Below are 14,481 nucleotides of genomic sequence, written 5' to 3' on the forward strand. Positions count from 1 at the left end.
TGAAGATAAAATTTAATGGCATGACTTATTACAAAGTGAAAGAATACACTCATACATCTATGTAGAAAATCTGGACATTTACTTGTATTCATATGTATACAATAAACACGTAAAAGAATAAGAAAAGAAAGTGAAAGGGGAAAGAGGGAAAGGAATTGAAACAGGAAAAGACAAGAATGAAGAGAAGGAAATGGGAGAGAAGAAGGGAAGGATTTGAAGAAGGGGATGATGAACAGATCTTTTTTAGAGCATTATAGTTACATATAATAACTGGGTTATTTTTTTAAAACCATACATACATGGAATTTGCTTTATTCCATTTCAGTCCCCAGTGTCTCCTGAACTTCCCTTTCCTCTTCCCTCCCCCTGTTATCCTTCCTCTTCTCTACTTCATCTTCCTTTTACTCATTTATGCATTTGTTTTTGGTTGGTGATTTATACATACACATAACAGTAGGATTCACTGTGCTGTATTTGTATTGCACACAGAGTGATTTTGTTAAATTCATTCCTCATTTCATCCCCTTTCCTGTCCTTCTTCCTTCCCTCCAGGTCTCCTTCTCCACTTATTTTCCCTATATCTTTATGATATTTGAGTGCCTGCCCCCCCCCTTTTTCCTTGTTTTGCTCTAGCTTCTGCATGAGAGAAAACATTAAAACCTTGATTTTCTGAGTTTGGCTTATTTCACTTAGCATGGTGTTCTTCAATTCCAACTATTTATTGGCAAATGTCATAATTTCATTCTCCTTTAAGGCTGAGTAAAACTCCATTGTGTATATGTATAGATATAGATTTCTTATCCTATTCCTCTACTGATGGGCATCTGGGCTGGTTCCATAACTTGACTATTGTGAATTATGCTGCTATAAATAAATATTGAAGTGGCTATATAACTATAGTATACTAAATTTAAGTGTTTGGGGATAAATACCAAGGAGTAGAATAGCTGGGTCATATGGTGCTTCCATTCCTAATTTTTTAAGAAATCTCCATGCTGCTTTCCAGAGTGGTTGTACAAATTTGCAGTCCCATCAACAATGTATGAATGTACATTTTTCCCCACAATTCTCACAGAATTTATTTTTATTTGTATTCTTGATTGCTATTCTGACTGGAGTAAGAACAGATGATTTTTAAGCAAAACATTAACAATGCTTTTCAAGGTGTGGTGAAATTAAAAACTATTTTTTTTTATTTATTCATGCTTTTCTCTAGTTTCTATGACATGCACAAGAACATTTGTTGCTTTTTATTTTATTTTTTTCAATACTGTATGAAAGAAGACATTTGGAGCTCTCATTTTTTAACTTCAACATTCACCTTTACTGTATAGCACTGACCTACAACACTAATTTGAAAGTTGCTTGATAAATATTTTCTGCAAGAGATGTTAAAAAATATGGGGTTACTTACTTTGTGTGATCTACCGATGGCCTATGGTTTTCTTCCCCATGACGAATACTGTTTCCATTACCAAGTCCCCACCTGAATATATTTGAATCTTGTTGTGAATTTTCTTGGAATGGCAGATACCATCTACACAATTGTTTTCTTTCAAATGTGCAAACTTCCATAACTTGAGAGAACAGAATAAAGAAAAGAAAAGTGGGTCACAATAAATATGTCAATAAAAGTCAATTTCTATCTCTACATCAGTTTCTAACTCTTGACTTCTAAAATAGTCTAAATCCTAAGCACAATTAAAATGATTAACAAGTGGTTTGTATAATCACTAGAAGAGTTTAAAAAATATCTAGGTTTATTTTATTCCAAACTTGATAGTAACAGCAATATGGGAATAACTGCATTTGCTAATAATCTACTCATATGCAGAGGTAAGATGTTAATTGGCTTCTACCAGCAAAAGAAGTATTCTGTTGCAACAGAAGTCTACCAGTCTTCTGTCACAGCACTTTGGTGCTCATATGACTTTCCAGTTTGAAAGAGTATATTCTTCTTTATACAGTAATATTATAGAGCAAAATTTTAGTTCACTCTCTAGAGTGGTTATAGCAAATTTCAAACTATGTAAGTTCGAGGCAATGTGATTTACAATGTTTGATATTGCTTTGTTTACTTAAAAGTTTTTAAGATTCTTACAATGATCATATTCTAATATTATAGAAAATAACAAGCCTAGTGAATTCTTTGGCTATGTCAGTTTTATGTAAGAATGCTTTCTAAATTTTTTCACTCCCTCTGTCCTTTTGCTCCCTCTCTCTGAATGTGAGCACACATCTATCTATCTAAAATTCTCTGTTACTAGAGTAAAAAACTAATTCAATGAATTCAAATGTGTACCATAGAAAACCTGAGGTGCACTCCCCCTTTTGAAAGTCATTAGCAGTAACAGTGCTACTTCCATCATTTAGAAACTTAAGCATAAGTCCCATCTGTACTAAAATTGTTTTTATTATGACCTCTACATATTGATATAGTATTCACTGTTATATATGCATTTTGGCAATGGCCAAATTTGAATGAATGAATCTAATTGAAGGGTATTACAATGCTTCTTCTCTAAATAGTCCCTATTTAGTGGTATGAGGATTAGCTACAAAAAGGGAAATGGATAAAGAATGGGTAGTAAATGGTAATCTCTGAGTTGAGTACAGTAAAATAAATATTTTTGAATAAAAAATATTAACCTAAAGACACTTTCCTGCTTGGGGTCCTGCTAGAAAAGTGAACGCTGATTCTTCTATTATAATTTTTATATTAATAGAACTCACATTAAGAAGTACTCTAAGCCATGTTGAAAATGTTTATGACATTCGACTCTGTTGCTTAAGATCATACTAACATTTTCTTATCTATTTTACGGTTACAGTCAATACAAAATTTAGGAAGTCACTTACCACAGGATAATTCATCTGATTTGTCAGGGCAGTCGTACCTAAAATCACATTTCTGAATTTTTTCAACACAGTGACCATCAGATCTACAGACAAATTCATCATCTGTGCAGTTGTGTGGAGGTAATGTTATTGGCACAGAAGTTTCTGGTGGAGATGGAATGTCCTCTGGCAAATTACCTGAAGAAATAATACAGAGGCATTGTTCAGGTATTCTTCCATTTCTTTAAAGATTTTACACACTGAAGATTTCCAATTATGTGAAAAAAACATTCAGAGCATTCCAAATAAATGTGATCCCCAAAGACTTGGCATGGAAGATCGGCAGGAAACAAAGAGAGTTCTAGATGCTGGTATTGAGAAGCACAGTCAAGGTCTGAATAAACCTTCTAATCCACTAGGTAAATAAACTCTTCTTCCACTGCTGCGATGAATTTAGCACCTCCTCAATTTTATTCCCAATATTCTCCCATATTTAAGACTCAAGTTTGCAGAACAAACCTGAACCAGAAGTCTTCATCTATATGTTTGGAACAACTAAGTTTATAACTTCTGCAATTACAGAAGTTGGAAAATATTTATAGAAGTTGATTAGCTATACATTAAATTGTTTGACAAACATGTATTTGTAACATATCTGGGCCAAGCACATGGCAAATGCAACAAATCTAAATCCAAAATACCACCTTTGCCAAAAGAAATTTTTCTGACTAGTGAACAAAGTAGTCAAATATATTTTTCATAACTGTTCTATTTGATAACTTTTTGACATTAATTATAACTCCACGGAAGCAAAAATGACATCTTTCCTTTCACCCCTGTATTCATAGCACAATTTTTAGAACATTGTGTGTGGTAGTTATACAATCATTGGCAAGCGAATGGATGAACAGATGAATGGATGAATGGAGGAAAGATGAATGGATGAATAAGACAGAATTAATGAACAAAAGTAAAAATTAAAAATGTATTAAAAGAATGCAAAGGAGAAGCATGTATCAGATGGGATTAAGATTTCTTGGCAAGAGGGCACCTAAACTAACAAAATAAGTTCATCTGGTTAGATGAGTAATAATACAAGTTCTTTATGGCAATGAGGAAAAAATACCCTGTTTGATGGCAGAGAAATACATTGACCTGTTTCTCCATAACACTGAGAGAATTTGGCTTGAGGATATCTTGTATATGATTATTGAATATATATGATTGAGTCATTGGATATGAAACTAGAGGATATACATTTACCAGGTCAAAATAGGTGAAACCAATTTGGGAGTTAGTAATAAATTCAAGAGACCTTGGAGAAATATCAAGATACCAAATTTCTATTTCAGTAAATATTTTATTCTGGTGTTAGTGTGGAGTATGAATTGGAGGTAGCACTGACATGGGGAACCTAGAACAGTTATATGATTTCTTTCATTCAGGTAACTAATAAACCAAAGCAGATATGGTTTAGAGGTAAGAGCAAAGACCTGAGAAACAATAAACATTCAGTGTCTATAGGACTTGGGATTTGGGTGATTTGCATCATCTTTCTTTGTTCCCCTTGGGACATGAATCATCCATTTGCCCAGTGTATCCATGCTGTATACACTACCCACCTATTAGTAACTTAGTAACTATGTCAGTTATCAGATTGACTGTCACATTATCACAATGCTTATATTCAAGTAATCCTTATTTTACTCACTAATGGTACCAATGCATAAGAATAGGGACATTTGTAATTTGCACATGGCAAAGAGAAGATGTAAGAAACTTCTTTAATGTGAAAAGGTAAAAGTTCTCAACTTAATAATAGGAAAAAGAATCTGCTGAGATTGATAAGAACTATGATAAAAATAAATCTACCAGTCAACTTGTGAAGAAGGAAAAGGAAACATATGCTAATTTTGTAATCACACTTCAAATTATAAAACATGACCATAATACGTGCTTAGTTAAGATGGAAAAAGGTATTAAATTGATGGGTGGAAGACATGAACAGAAAATGTGTTCCAACTCTCAGTACCATTTTATACCAAAAAGCATTATCCTATACAAAGAATTCAGCAAGGATTCCCCTGAAATGAGAGACCAAGTTATTTACTGCAAGTAGGGGATGGTCACACAGATTTAGAAACAGATTTTGATTAATAAATATAAAAATTACTGGAGAGACTGCATCTGTCAATGTAGAAACTGTTGCCACATTTCTGGCAGACTTGAAGAAGTTGATTAAGGAGGAAGGATACCATCCAAAGCATGCCTTCAATTGTGATGAAACTGAGTTCTTCTGGAAAAAGCTGCTCAAAGGGACCTATATTTAATAAAGTGCACAGGAGACAGTAGGCATAAAAAAATAGAAAGAGAAATTACCTCTGGTGCTATGCGGCAATGCTGCAGGGTGTATGATAAAGCCAGACACAGTGTACAGGGTGTAGAATCTACAAGTTCTCAAGCAAAAAACAATCTCTGTTCACATTCTGACCATATAAGGAGAAAGCATGGATGACAGGCATCTGGTGTGAAATGGTTCCACCGATTCTTTATTCCAGAAGTGAAAAATTATTTGAAAGAGGAAGAGCTGGAATTTAAAATTCTATTAATAATAGACAATGCACCTGGTCATCCTGAATCTGTTTGCTATGAAGATGAAATTTTTGAGGTTATATATATATATATTTTTTTGGGGGGTGCTGGGGATCGAACACAGAGCCTTGTGCTTACGAGGCAAGCACTCTACCAACTGAGCTATCTCCCCAGCCCCTTGAGGTTATATTTTTATCTCCAAGTACAACCTAACTGCCTCAGCCGCATCCACCAGGGCATTATTTAATTTGTGAGAGCCACATACACAACTCGGTATTTGAATACATTTGATCAACATTTGATGAAGACCCTAGTCTGGACATAATGCAGTGCTGAAAATCACTCATTACTGCTGATGCAATAACACACATCTAAGCTGTAATAAATGAACTAAAACTAGAAATTGTAAATACCTGCTGGAAGTACTTATGAAGTCAAGTCAGGAATGGCTTTAAAGGTTTTCAGGGATGACTGGAGAAATTAGGAAAAGTATTCACCAAGACATATTGGTGAAGAAGAATTTGCTAAAAAACTTAATGAAGAAGTTTAAGAATACATTGCAGTGTTAACAGATGAGGAATTGGAAGAACTTGTTATTTACAGAGGAAAAAGGAGGAGGAGGAAGAGGAGCAAGAGGAAGAATAAGAGGAGGAGGAGGAGGAGGAGGAGAAGCAGTATCAGGAAGAGAAGCAAAACCAGCAATGTGGACATTACCAAAATGAGCTAAATTATTTCATATTGAACAGATATTAAAGGAAAAGTAGTCGAAGGCTATCACAGTACCTGAGTCACTTACCACACTTTATTTCCCCACCGAGGCACTGTGACATCTCAAGTCTCATACTTTACAGTATAATAAGGTATTTTGAGAGAGAGAAAAAATGTATTCACATAACTTTTATTAAAGCATACTTTATTAAAGCATATTACAATACATGCTTTGCTTAAGTTATTATTCATTATTGGATAAATTAAACTTTTTGTAGATATATATAAAACTTTTTATAAACTTTTTATATATGTATATATATATATATATATAAAACACACACACACACAAACGCATATATATATGTGTGTGTATTCCAGAACTGCAAAACTATTTGAAAAGAGGAGGACTATAATTTAAAATCCTGTTAATAATAGACAATGCACCTGGTCACCCTGAATCTGTATATAAGAAAATATAGATTATATTGGACTCTGTACGTAATGAGACTTCAGGCATCCACTGGGACCTCTACAACATATCATCTGTGACTAAGAAGGGGACTGCACTATACAATTTACTCGCTCTGATTTTATTGTTTTTCACTCCAGAGAAGAGTAATTTTAGAGCAACTAGTAGATTGAGTGTCACTAGGTTTGTGCAAATTCAAAGTACTACCCACTTGAAAGAAAAGAGATTATATATGTTTCATGTGTAATAACATCTTCATACTTCCAGACTGGTTTTTTAATTGTGCCTATTTATGAGTCACTTTAAACATTAAAAATCTTTAAGAAAATAATATGATAGATACAACCTCACCCCAAAGATGAAAGGAATTGTTATTATAGCATTGTTTGGGATTCTTAGGCTAAGAAAAAAATGGAGAAAAAGAGAGAAATTTTATATAAAACCCATTTTCTATTGTTCCTTTTCCACTACTGTCTCATTGCCACCAGAGACTACTCTTACCCAAATACTATACTGTACCATTTGTATTGTCTATGAATGTTGTCTGATTATTATTTTATGGTGTTAAAACCCATATAATATTAAATTCACTATCTTAATCATTTTAAATATTAAACGTTAAGCATATTCACAATGCTGTACAACAGACCTTCATAGCCTCTTTATCCTGCGAAACTAAGACTGTATCTACTAGATATCACTATCTTCTCCCCCACCCTTGCAAACCACCTATGTCTCTTTTTATGCTTTTGACTACTTGAATACTTGATATGAGTCAGAGCATACAGTATTTGTCCTTTTGTGACTGGCTGCATTTAATTTTGATGACATCCTCGAGGTCCATCCTCTTAGTTCAGGCTGCTGTAGCAGATCATTGTAGCCTGGGAGGCTGACCCCACCACCAGCAGTTTCTGCCATTGATCACCATTTGTTCTGGAGGCTGGGACACTCAAGGTCAAGGTGCCAGAAGACTGGTATCCATTGAGGGCCCACTTCCTGGTTTGCATGTGAATATTTTTCCTTGTATCCTCACTTAGTAAAGTGAAAAAAGAGAAAACACAAGCTCCTTCCTGTCTTTCCATAATGGCACTAATTTCTCTCAAAAAGGTTCCATCTTCATGACCTAACTAACTCCTAAAGGCCTGGTATTTTACACAATCACATTAGTGGTTAGGTTTCAACATGATTGGGGGAACAAAACATTCAATTCACAACATTCACACTGCAGCAAGTGATGAGATTTATGTTTTAAGGCAACATAACATTCCAATATATGTGCATGCTACATTTTCTTTATTCATCTGTCAGTAGACAGCTGGGTTCTTTCAGCAACCACAATAATGATAATAGCAATGATAACACCATAAACATGGGGTGGGCAAATATCCTCAAGATCATGCTATGCATTATGGAGATTCTTCAGAAAACTTGGAATAGAGCCACCATTTGACACAGTTATCCCATTCCTCAACTTTCACCCAAAGGAATTAAATTCAGCATACTACAGTGATGCAGCCACGTCAATGTTTATAGCAGTTCAATTCACAATACCTATATGAACCAACCCAGGTGCCCTTCAACAGATGAATGAATAAAGAAAATGTGGTATATATAAATGTTATATTTATATATATATATAAATATATATAAAAAGATGGAATATTAGTCATAAAGAATGAAATTATGGCATTTGCAGATAAATGAATAGAACTGGAGACTATCATGCTAAGTGACATAAGCCAATACCCCAAAGTCCAAAGGCCAAATGTTCTCCCTGATATGTGGATGCTAACACACAATAAGGGGGAGGGGGAAGAACAAAAGTTCATTGGATTAGATAAAAGGTAATGAAGGAAAGGAAAGGGGGTGGGATTAGAAAAGACAGTAGAATGAATCAGACCTAACTTTCCCATGTTCATATATGAACACATGGCCAGTAAAACAACCACAAGAATGGGATCCTACTTAGGATAAGTTTGACTCCACATATGTGTAATATGTCAAATTATACTCCACTGTCATGTATATTTAAAAAGAAAAAGGAAAAAAAATTAAAAGAGGATCATACATTGGATTATTTTGGATATATAACTGAAAGTGGGTTGCTGCGATTCTAGTTTTACTTTTTTGAGGAACCACCATATGGTTTTCCAGAACGCCTATGCAATTTTACCTTCCTACTAACAGTGTGCAAGATTTGTCCCAGCCCTTCCCAACACGTGGTATTTTACATTTGTTTGACAGTGACCCTCTATCACTTGGTAGTGTTTTATCTTTTGATTTGCATCTCCCTTATGATTAGTGATGTTGCATTATCTTCTCACATACTCCTTGGCCATTGGTACATCTTTTCATTCTCTGTGGTCCCATTCTGATACCCGCTTCCTGTCAGCATATAGATTTAGATTCAAACAAGACAGAAGCCATTCTGAGAATAAACCACCAAAAAAATCATAATGGTGAACATTTTACCCTTCTTCATTGCACCCAGGGGAGAACCCAGAAGGTGAAGTTTGCTCTCAATCACATGAAACTGTGCTGGTGCCACGGCTGTGGTGAAACAGTGACACAGATCTTCCCATGGACTCTCTGTGATTGACTTAATGCTCACTTGAGATGCAGAACTCATTTAACTGGTTTCCATATTTCTCACAAAGCCCACTGTCCATGCATCATGATTAAGTGGTATCTCTGTAGTATAAAGAGGGTATGGGGCTTTCCATTCAGCCTTGTGGATGTCACTCTCTTTTGTTAAGTTAAATATTTAAGAGGCTTGAATTTTTAGAGTAGTTCTAGATTCACAGCAAAATTGAAGTACAGAGTTCCACATACCACATACCCCAATATCTTCACAGCTTCCCTATCAATACTCTGCCTCAAAATGGCACATTTTATCACTGAGTGAACTTCCATGGACACATCATTATCACCCAAAGTCCATGTTTTCCACTGTAGTTCACTCTTAGTGCTATAAACTGTACAGGCTTTGACAAATGTATAACAACACGTATCTACCATTACACTGTCATACAGAACAGCTGCATTTCTCTAAAAATCCTCTGCATTCCATATCTCCATCCCAACCTCTCCTCAACACTAACCACTACCAATCATTTCACTATCTCTGTAGTTCTGACTTTTTCAGAATGTCATATTATTGGAATCATCTAGCATGTAGTCTTTTCAATTGTTTTTTCACTCAGTTGTAAGTATACAAGCTTTCACCCTGTCTTTGGTGTCTCCATTGATAGCTTGATTTAAATTTTTCATATGGAACAATATTGCATTCTCTGAATATGCCCCATTTTATTCATCCATTTACCTACTGAAGGGCATACTAATGTTTTGCAAGTTCCAGCAGTTAATAAACAACCTGCTGTAACTATCTGTGTGTAGGTTTTTGTATGGCTATAAGTTTTTCATTCATTTGGGTAGATACCAAAGTACATGATATCTGGACCTTTTGATAAGAGGATGTTTGATTTTATAGGAAAATACCAGATTTCTTCCAAAATGATTGTACTATTTGGCATTCTCACCAGCAACAAATGAGAGTTCCTGTTCATCCACACCTTTGCTGTCATTTGGTATCACTGGTGTTTTAGATTTGGGCCATTCTAAAAAGCAGGTTGTGTATCTCATTTGTGTTCTGATTTTCAGTTTCCAAATAACATATGATGTTGAGCATATTTTCACATACTTTGTCAACTTTACAACTGCAATGAAGTGTCTGTTCAGAATTTTTGCCTGCTTTTTAAATCATGTTTTCATTTTCTTATTGCTGAGATTTAAGAGTTTTGTATATTTTGGATAAAATCTTTTATCAGATATATGTTTGGCAAATATTTAATCCCAATCTATGAATTATTATGGTGTTCTCTTACCAGCCTCTTTCACAGAGCACAGATTTTTTAATTATTATTTTAATGAAACCCAGCTAATTTCTTTAGAGATTTCCTTTTGTGCTTTTGGTATTGTATGTTAAAAAATTATCCTCAAGCCAAAAGCCATCTAGATTTCAGCTTATTTACCTTCCAGGAATCTTATAGTTCAGGGTTTTACATTCAGGTCTATTAACCATTTTGATTCAATTATTGTGAAAGTAATAAGATCTGTGTCTGAATTCACCTTCCCCACCAATAAGGGATACCCAGGTATCTATTCAGCACTATTTGTCTAAAAGATTCTTTTTTGCATTGTATTTCCTTATTCCTTACTAAGATCAATCAACTACATTTATATAACTCTATTTCTGGTCTCTCTATTCTGATGCATTCATCTATTTGTCCATTCTTTCACCAATACCAAATAGTCTTTAATACCACAGTTTTATAGTAAATCTTCAAGTTGGGTACTATCAGTCAGTCCTCCAGTTTTGTTCTTTCTCCATGATAAGGGCTCTCTCTTCCTGGTTGTGTCCTCACAGGGCCTTTGCACAGTAGAGAGCAATCTCATTTATAAGTTCTAATCTAACCCTAATTACCTCCCAAAGGTCCTAATTCCTAATATCATCAAACTTAGGATTAGAGTTTCAACCCATGAAATTGCAGGGAACTCAAACATTCAGCCCATCACAAAGCTTATGATTGGTTTTGTTTTGCTTTGTTTGCCTATAATTGTTTAGAATAAGGCTAATGTTGGCCATAATGACCAGTTTGTCTCTTTAAAAAAAAAGGAAAACCAACGAAAGCTGCTCATATGAAATAAAAATCGCAAAGGTGAAATGCATTCAGTAAGATGCAGAGATTCGTGTGGTTTGATCTCATCTTCTTCAGCATCCTTAAGCCACAGGGAAACCAAACCACCTGCACATCTGTCATATGCAAGGTTTCCTAAATTGATGGCTGGAGCTCCAGATGGACCTGGAGCTCTAAATCCTTGCTCTGTGAATTCATTGTGACAAATATAATAAATTTCATGCTACACTAATAAAATGTTTTGGATAAAATAGATTTTTAATATTGTTTTATACTAGAAGGCCCTCCCTACTGCCATTCCCACAGTGATGATCTGGTAGATAAAACCAATATTTTAACCTCTCTAGTCCATGAAAAGTAATTAACAGCTTTATATATATATATATATATATATATATATATATATATATATATATAATAACTGTGTGAACTACTTGACTAAAATGCATAGTGGTATAGGTGTATATATGTGTATGTGTATATATAGATTTATAAACATACATATATATGCACAATGCATGTTTTTCCTGTGACCTGTGATGTTAAGAAATATATTTCATTTAAAAAGTAAGTCTAATGGAGGTTTAAAATCAATCCTCGAAAAACTGAAATTTGAGATACATATAACTCCTAGGAAATGGCATAAATTTGTCCTGTTTCATATAATAACAGGGTTATATTTATAAGCTAATAGCACTACATTTAGCATGATCACACTAAAGCGTCTTAGGTTCTCTTTCTAGGACAGAAGATTTTATCGAAACATAACAATTCACGGACTATTATCTATAACAAGTATGTTACAGCAGTTTGCCAAATAATACTTTTTTTCCTGTACCCAGTAGCAAATTATATTTTAAAATACTTTTGCTTTAAAAATATCCAAAGAAATTTTTTATCTTTAGAGATATTCTACAATATTAAAAAGTGAAAGAAAATGGCATGTAGTAGCAACTGGAAATCCAAGTATCTTAATAGCCTTAACCATTTTAAGTCTTTAGCATTTCCCTCAATTAGAGGTGACAAAATTTTTTAAAGTTTTAACTTTAAAATAGGTAATTTTCTAACTTCAATTTTTAAGACCACAATAAAGTTTCTAATTTGAATGCATCATGAGCTTTTTTCAAAATGTTTCTTCTCTATAAATATGCTAAATCACTTTGTAAACCTACATAAAAGAAGCTAAAACAAGAATATTTAAGGTTATAATCACTGAGTCTCACTTTTCTGATTTTTGTCTTAAAATCATATATTTTAAAATATTTTTATAGTTGTTGATGGAACTTTATTATATTTATTTATATGTGGTGCTGGGATTGAACCCAGTGCTTTGCACATGTGAGGCAAGCACTCAACCACTGAGCTACAGCCCCAGCTCCAAATCATATTTAAATGAAAATCTTTCCAATAATGTGGTATTTTCTTCTGAGTCTATTACCTCCTTTTTTAAAAGTGTAGAAGAAAAGAGAATCTCAAAACATGGTACCTTCATGAAATTTGTTATTCTGTGACAAATATAATGGATATGTCAACCAGCTTAGTATTATAAAATAAAAAACTTAGGTGTTATCTTAAAACTGAGATCAATAGTACTTACACTCTGCCTTCCCCTTTTATTCACAAGGAAGGAAACATTAATCTTTGCACAAAGAATGGAGATCTGAACAATAGTTATGTAAACCTAGTGAGACCCTGCTAATGAGGAGGGGTGCCAAAATTTCATCAACCCAGTTCAACAACAACAAAACAACCCATTCAGTGCTTAGTAGGTAGGAAAGACTGTCATACAGTTATTCTTAAGGATTCTGAAAAATTATCATGTTTTACCAATTTTAAGCTAAATTAAAACTGACCTGTTTTAAGATGAGGCATTGCTTTAATAACACTTTTTCTAGAAAAAATAAAATATGAAAGCCTTGAATATGGATATTCACATATTCTAATAATTAATCATTTTAGTAAGTAATGACTAACATGAATGCTGAGTCCTGAGATTTTAAAATAGGATAAAAAGCACATAGGTACACTTTTCCAGCTTTCAAACAATATTTTGTGATGCCCTATAGTGACTGTTTATTTTTTCTTAATAAACCAGCTATGATACTAATCATCCTTGATGTCAGAAAGAAAAGCTCATTTATATATATTTAGTTACATCCTTCCTGTTTTTCTGATGGATGACTGAAAGAAAGAATGTAAATCAAAAGCTTCCTTTGAGATACGAACTTTTAAATCTTAATATCTGGAAACAATTTTTTATTAATAATCTACTCTGAATATTTGAGTCAAAGAAAAGTCCTTTAAATGTGTCATCATTTTCCACCATTATTTCCTCATTATACATTGATGCAAAGAATCATAGGATTTTATCATTAAATTTTCCTATTTTCAATAAAAAGGCACATAATTTTGCCTGAAAAGTCTTTTCTTTAGCATTCATGTAGATTAGACTGAAAATAAGGGTCTCTTTTTATATTGTGCATCCATTAGCAAACTAGTGTAGGTATAGTAATTTAAATACATTCGTTGTTAAACTTTTATGCTATTATAAGTGATTTACATACCAATTACAGTATTAGTATATTTTTTATACTAATATATATTATATATATATATTTATATATATATAATTTACTATTTATACTAATATAATATATTAGTATATTAGTATATTTTTAGGCATAGTTTTTCTTTGAAGGCAATCAAAATATTACTATTAAAAATCATAGAATCACAAAGGAAGATAGAAGAGTAGGAAAAAGAAAAACAATGACCTACAAAATAGAAAATAATTAATGACATGGTAATAGTAAGTTCTTAACTATCAACGATTACTATAGGGGTAAATAGATTAAATTCTCAGATCAACACACATGGAGTAGCTAAATATATTCATACATACAAAATAAATATATTCATACATATATAAGAACAAAATAGACCCCAAAATATGCTTCCCACAAGAAATCCCAGTTTTGAAGACATCCAGGCTGAAACTAAAGGTATGAGAGAAAATATTGCAATCAGTGTACAACATAAGCATGCAAGCAAATGTAACAGTGAAATCCAATAATTTGTACAAAGTATGCTAATAAAAATAAAAATATCCATGACAAACAAGAAGGTATTTCATGCAAATGGATACCAAGAAAGAATAGGAATAGCTGTATGTAT

The 14,481-nt window shown here is 33.4% G+C and overlaps 1 protein-coding gene across 1 annotated transcript in view; it reads right to left on the reverse strand.

The window, feature by feature from the left end:
* Positions 1–14,481, reverse strand: part of Malrd1 (MAM and LDL receptor class A domain containing 1) — a 686,047-nt gene that overhangs the window by 458,159 nt on the left and 213,407 nt on the right. The window contains exons 20-21 of the mRNA XM_047521295.1: positions 2,860–3,036; positions 1,415–1,577 (exon numbers count right to left, since the gene is read on the reverse strand). Of these exons, the coding sequence (XP_047377251.1) occupies positions 1,415–1,577; positions 2,860–3,036 (340 nt within the window). The remainder of the gene's footprint in view (positions 1–1,414; positions 1,578–2,859; positions 3,037–14,481) is intronic.

Source organism: Sciurus carolinensis, chromosome 12 (genome assembly GCF_902686445.1).
Source record: "Sciurus carolinensis chromosome 12, mSciCar1.2, whole genome shotgun sequence".
NCBI lineage: Eukaryota > Metazoa > Chordata > Mammalia > Rodentia > Sciuridae > Sciurus > Sciurus carolinensis.